This window comes from Diabrotica virgifera, chromosome 3 (genome assembly GCF_917563875.1).
Source record: "Diabrotica virgifera virgifera chromosome 3, PGI_DIABVI_V3a".
Lineage (NCBI taxonomy): Eukaryota > Metazoa > Arthropoda > Insecta > Coleoptera > Chrysomelidae > Diabrotica > Diabrotica virgifera.
Genome location: NC_065445.1, coordinates 119,235,971 through 119,243,274, shown reverse-complemented (window position 1 = coordinate 119,243,274; position 7,304 = coordinate 119,235,971). Strand labels below are relative to the sequence as shown.

General features: G+C 33.3%; 1 protein-coding gene across 1 annotated transcript in view; it reads left to right on the top strand.

Moving 5' to 3' along the window:
* The first annotated feature begins 3,939 nt into the window (after positions 1–3,939).
* LOC126881272 (prostaglandin reductase 1-like) overlaps positions 3,940–7,304 on the top strand; it is a 65,420-nt gene continuing 62,055 nt past the window's right edge. Inside the window, exon 1 of the mRNA XM_050645452.1 lies at positions 3,940–4,218. Coding sequence (XP_050501409.1) covers positions 4,044–4,218 — 175 coding nt within the window. The 5' untranslated portion in view covers positions 3,940–4,043. The remainder of the gene's footprint in view (positions 4,219–7,304) is intronic.

The window sequence follows — 7,304 nt, the reverse complement described above, 5'->3', positions numbered from 1 at the left end:
CCAAAGAACCCTTATTTGACAAAAATTTCAAAGCTGTACACTAATTTTTACAACAGTTATTGCGAAAATAATTTTTTTTGCAATTCCGACCTTTTTTCGCAATTATATTAACAATAAATGAGTATATGAAACTTTGTAATACGTCATTTTTAAGCTTTTTCCATAATCTCGAAGATATTTGTACTAAAAAAACCATAAGTTTCCCTGTTTTCCATCTGAAAAAAAGTGAAAAATGCAATTTTTTGACACTTAATTGTTTATAAATAAAAATGGCCGCCAGATCCACGCAGGAAATAGTCCGTGGGAAATAGTTACAATCTGCTCTTATAGGTATTACCTGCCGAAAAAACGCATCAGTACCCTGGCTGTTCAAGTGTCATGGAAAAAACCTTATTGCCCTGTACTATGTGTTTGATAATTTTAATTAAATAAACCTTCAAATCAGTGTTTTATTTACAGCTTTTACAAGAAAATAGATATTCGGATAATTCAAAAAAAAACAAAATCTTAGGGATGCCTTTGAGATAATACGAAAGGAGTATCAAACAAAATCATCCCTTCAATTTTTCCACAGAATTTTTTAAAGTTAGGAGAAAATACAACGCTTCCATTCAGCCCCGTATAATGCCATCTAAGTAAAACATTTTTGTTGCCGGAATAATACCAAACGGTATCAATACATGTACAGTTACGGTCACTGAATAGTTTACACCTTAATGTTTATATTGTAATACTGTAAAATTGCAATGTCGTACGGATTTAATAAATGTCAAAGTAAAAAAATTTCAAAAAGTCAATGCTTGTCAAAAATTTCTCGAGTATTGAAAAATAAAATAACGACATCAAACTCCTCCAAAATGATAAAATAGTTATAATGAATTTGAATGATGCGCAAAAGCAAGGGCAATTGCCAAACTCGAAGAAGGTTGGTTTTTATGGCAAGTTGCTGCAGATTTGGACGTAAGCCATTAATGTGCATATGGATAATCAAACAAACATTGGATAATTTGGGATAGATATAAAATAAAATCGGTATTTTCAAACCAGACTTCCTTGTTTTCATTATTAAGACCATAATCCATTCTATTAAAAAAAAATGTTTTTATACTTTCCATTTTGTTAAACTTTGAAAAATATATTTATACGTATTATTTTTATTTTTTAATTTTAAATAACCTATTCTAGCTACACCACTGGTAACGTCACTTTGACGTAAAAGGTGCGTTTAAACGAGGTAATAATTTAAACAAGCTGAAAATGCGAGCATTGTCATAACGAAAACTTTGTATATTTATTTCTATTATGAAAAGTAGTTTAAAATTATTAATAATTATGTTTTAATGTGCAATTATATCATTCTAATTTAAATGTTATGAACTATAAAGGTAGTTTACTCTTGATCGAAATTCATATTTTTTATATACCTCGTATAAAATTAATAAAATTTTATACAAGGTGTCCCAAAAGTAGTGGAACGGTCGAATATTTCGCGAACTGTACATCGGATCGAAAAACTGAAAAATACGTGTTCAATCATTTTCAAAAATCTATCCAATGACTCCAAACACCAACCTCCACTACACCCCCTGGAGGTGGGGTGGGGGGTAACTTTAAAATCTCAAATAGAAACCCCTAGATTTTCTTGCAGATTTGGATTCGTTGCGTAAAAGTAAGCAACTTTTATTTAAGACATTTTTTCGAACTGTGGATAGATGGCGCTATAATTGGGAAAAACGATTTATTCTGATACCATGGGTAAATTATAGAAACGGTCTAATATCTCGAGAAATACACTTCCAAATGAGAAACAAAACAAATTTGTTTAATACTTTTCGAAAACCTATCGATTAACACTAAACATGACCCTCCAACCCATCCCCCTGGAGGTGGGGTGGGGGGTAACTTTAAAATATTAAATAGCAACCCCCACTTTTTATTACAGATTCGGATTTGTCATGAAAAACTAAGCAACATTTATTCGAAACATTTTTTAGAATTGTTGATAGATGGCGCTTTAATTGGAAAAATACGATTTATTAGCGCCATCTATCAGCATTTTTAAAAAATGTTTCGAATAAATGTTGCTTAATTTTTCATGACGAATTCGAATCTGCAATAAAAAGTGGGGGTTGCTATTTAAGATTTTAAAGTTACCCCCACCCCACCTCCAGGGGGTAGGTTGGAGGGTCATGTTTAGTGTTTATCGATAGGTTTTCGAAAAATATTAAAAACCTGTTTTTTGGTTTCTTATTTGGAAGTGTATTTCTCGAGATATTAGACCTTTTCTATAATTTACCTATGGTATCAGGATAAATCGTTTTTCCCAATTATAGCGCCATCTATCCACAGTTCGAAAAAATGTCTTGCATAAAAGTTGCTTACTTTTACGTAACGAATGCAAATCTGCAAGAAAAACTAGGGGTTTCCATTTAAGATTTTAACCCCACCTCCAGGGGGTGTAGTGGGAGTTGGTGTTTGGTGTCATTGGATAGATTTTTGAAAATGATTGAACACGTATTTTTCAGTTTTTCCATCCGATGTTTAGTTCGCGAAATATTCGACCGTTCCCCTACTTTTGGGACACGGTTGCATCATAAAACTTAGAACAAGAAGAGCTTTTTATGAAGAATAACTTTTATTTGTCAAATTAAAAATAAAAGAGTTATAAATGAAAATGTTCTTGGTATCCATAATTTGAGAAAAATATTCAAATATTTTTTTCCATTAGAAGGATATACACAGACACAATACTGGCTAGTGATTTTAGTCAATAATTTTGCCAATTCGGCAAAAAAAATATTTCTAAATAGTTAATAATTATTACTAAATAATTAGTAATTTTGCCAATTTCGGCAAAATTCTCAAAAAACAAAAAATTACCTTCTACAATCACTAGCCAGTTGTGTCGAGTTTAGGGAACGACTAGGTATAATCAAATACTATGGACGTCCATAGTATTTGGTATAATACATAATATTTTATAGCAAATGGAACAGTCCATTTATCATAAAGGGGAGGCCGTATTTATACTGGTATAAACCTTTTTAAAACTGTTAATAAATTATTGCTTTTAAAATATTTATACTCAAATTGTATTTTTGAACATCTTATTTATTTTATATAATAATTAAATTCACTATCAAATGTCATTGATGTTTTATTAATAGGGCTTTTCATTCACAGTCATTTGTTTCGAGCTTCTGTCATGTGTCACATAATATTAATATATCTACGTCATACGTTATCGACATATACCAATGATACAAACCAAAGACGTATGCCGTAGATATATTAATATTATGTGACACATGACAGAAGCTCGAAACAAATGACAATCGATGAAAAGCCCTATACTTAATTTAAAATTTAGTTTGACATTCACGAAGTGTCAAACTCAAATGTAAATAACCTATGCTTGGCAAATCGAGATTTTAAAAAAAGTAGCCTACTTTCTAATCAACCATTTGAGCTGACGTTTAGTGCGTTTGTAGGAGATAACCGGATTGTGACGTCACATTTTAGACTTTGAGCTCGATTATCTCAAAGACGGTTAGATATATCGAAATGGCGTTTTCAGATTTGGATTCAGAAGGCAAAACTACATAAGAATCCATCGATACACCTGCTCTAAGTATTGCAGGAGCGGCGACGCAATAACACACAGACTTTTGCAAATTTATAAACGAAAAGTTTTCTTGAAAATCGGCTCCTAGATATGTTAGCCTGTAAACTATTCAATGACCGTAACTGTACATACCTACAAACTGATGCAAAATTTTGAAAATCGGAGTACAAATAATAAAGTTATCAATTGTCAAACTTAATCAAAAATTATTAGTGGCGTAATTTTGTGCCGGTGAGTGTATAATACCAATACAACCCTGTTAAAACATAAACCAACTATTTTATCTTAGAGTAAGAGGTAAACAAATATTATGATTGATTATTGTACTTATAAAAAACATTAATCTTCGTTCGATAACTGATAACTGTGTCGGTATTTTGTATTTTTGTAATAAATATTGCAATTAAAGTGTTTTGAAATGACTGCGTGTAATAAGCTTTTAAAAAAGTCTAGATTGTTTTCTCAAACTAACAAATTTATCAAGCGACATGTAAGTGCCAAAGCTTTTATTTTTGAAAAACAGTTTGATGGATTTCCCAAAGAAAGTGACTTTAAACTTGTAACTGAAGAATTGCCGGCGCTCAAGGATGGAGGTAATATCATATTTATAAATTTATGATTTCAACTTATAAACATAAGCAAATGAGACTGATTTTTATTTGAGTTTGGTTAGATACATTTGGAGTGACTATTCAACAAACTACCGGAGTTATTCATCATTATTATCATTTCACAAAATTATAGGTTTGTTCCAACTCGATATAAAACTGTTCTTGAATCGTTACGCGCATGCGCAATAACGAATAATTTTTTGTTACTGCGCATACTCGTAACCGTTCAAGAACGGTTTTGTATCGAGTTGGAACAAATCTTATAATATTTCCTCAAGATATTTCCTATTCAAGCTGTAATTTTTTAGGTACTCATTAAGTTTATTAGACCAGCGTTGATTATTTCATTTTTCCATCTTACTATTGCTTTTCCTGTTTTTTTTTTTGTCCGTTTTTAGTACTTATCCAGATCCTTTTTGCTCCATCTTTCATCGCATTTATATGGAGAAGACCCGGAGAAAGATCTGCACCTTGCTGTATTTCTCCCAAACTGCCGTTTGATGGCGAAACGTTCTGATATGGTCAAGTATTTTGTTCAACGGACGCAAAAAATTAATTTTCATCGAACATGGAACTCCTAACTGCAGATAGATACATACGACAGTGTCTGGAGGGCAATGTTGTCCCCTATTTCGTTGGAGAAAATTTCTTATTTATGCGCCTTCACATACTGCGCAAATTGTCATGGACCGCCTAAATACTGTGGGAGTGGGAATTCCCGTTTTGGATTGACCCGCTTGTAGTCCTGATATGAATTCATTAGAACATTTATGGGACATTTTAGGGAAAAAGATGTAGCGAATGAAGAGTGGGAACATATACCGCAAGAACAGACTCAGCAAGTACGCCTAGGCGTATTGAAATCCTCCGCATATGTAGAGGAGGCAATACCCGATACTAAACCTAAAGAACAACCAACTGTGAATGATTAAAGTTTAAATTTATTGCATTAGTTCCCTGAGTTTCACATATAAAAATCAAAAGTGATATCATAAGTACACATAATGCATGTCTTTCAAATAAAAAAGACAGACATCATATTGTACATCGGCAATAGCGTCTTTCTTCATAAAATGTGACATAGGCCGACGCCGAATCGTAAAACACATACAGCAAACCGACATAACCATCTCGCTCAGACTCATGTCACGCATTACCACCACGTGCTAGCTATAAAGTCCCACTAAAATAATAATATATTTTTTTTGGAAAGTTGTTTGGAGGGGGCGTTTCGTAAATATAGAGCTTTCTAAAATTTGGTGCGTTCGACAACTTGAGTACTTTTAAAAATTTGTCGGACAATATTACCGTTACATATTAATTGTAAATATTTTTATCCAAGAATCCTGCAAAAATCAGCTGTGATGGTATAAATTTTATTACTCTTTATGACGCGTGCGCCCCATGCCTATGAGAGCCGCATTATGGAGCCATAAAAAATGATTTTTTTGCAGGATTGTATGATAAAAATACTTACAATTTACCTGTAATATTGTCCGACAAATTTTTAAGGATACCGCAGTTGTCGGATGCACCAAAGCTTAGAAAACTCTACTTATATTTTATAAAACGCTCCCCTCCAGAAAATTTTCCGAAACGGAAAAGTTGTGTTATCCGACATGAATAACTAAATAAAAAAGTCTCATGAGGAAGGTCAATTTTTTTTAAATGGTGGACCCAAAAAACAAAAACTAGTATTTTTTATTTGGTTGAAAATTTACAATTTTGTGGAGTATTAGTCACTCCGTGCACAAATCCTTGCTACTCGTATCAAAGTCCAAAGTTTGAGTACATTTGTCAGGACCGTATTCTAAAAAAAAAAATACGAAATCTCACGAAACAGTTAAAAACCGATGTATTTATTATTTTTATTCAAGTTAATAAAGAATACCATAAAAATAATTTAGACCGAATTAAAACAATTTTAAATGAATTCAAATATGACATTCTAAATGATATTATTGTAAACATAGATTAAGTGGCTTCGACTTTTACTCTTCACCTTCATTTCAATTTAAAACAATACCAGTAATTGTACTGCAACAGTTCGGCGTATTTTCCCGTGTTAAATCCCATAAGAAATCGCTAAGGTCCATTCTGGTCATTTTTGACGCGTATAGTGGTGGAGGCGCCAAGACTCGTCCGATCTTGACGTGTGAGGTATCGAAGGAAAGTGGAGAGGGTAAGGAATAAGTTAACACAAAAAACAAAGAGAACGGCAGAGCCAAAACGGTACTATAGTATATCTCCGTTGCTATCGGTCCGATCATGACGTGTGAGGTATCGTAGGAAAGTGGAGGGGGTAAGGAATAAGCTAATACAAAAAACAAAGAGGACGGCCAAAACGGCACTACAGCATATCTCCGCTGTTATTGATCAGATCGTGATGTGTGAGGTATCGTAGGTAAAGGAAGGAATAGCGAATATGTTGAGAAAACAATCATCGCGACATTGACAAAAGGAGTATTGAATCATGGAATTACAATGGCTGCATTATCAGAGGAACATTTGGAATGTAGCGTCTAAACGACTTACCGTATAAGACACAATAGAATCATTAGGACATTCTATCCAAACCACCGAACATACATGACATGCTCTCACTTTCATCTTCCGTTCTTTATCTTTGCCCAAACCATCTAGCATCTATAAGACATCATAAAAGACTCTCTCTCTCTCTCTCTCTCTCTCTCTCTCTCTCTCTCTCTCTCTCTCTCTCTCTCTCTCTCTCTCTCTCTCTCTCTCTCTCTCTCTCTCTCTCTCTCTCTCTCTCTCTCTCTCTCTCTCTCTCTCTCTCTCTCTCTCTCTCTCTCTCTCTCTCCCTCGAAACAATTAATAATATGGTACAGGTGTCGATAAAAACAACATAGCAGCGTGGGAGGTAATACTAGAAATATAATACGACGAACGTATACCATTCTTATGACCAAAGCAACAATCATCCTCAATATAATCTTCTATACATGAATCTCCCTCCATTCATACACCTGGTCATTACAAAGAATATAATAACATTCTTAAGATCAAACCAACAAACATCCACCGTCTTCTATTATTGAATACTACTA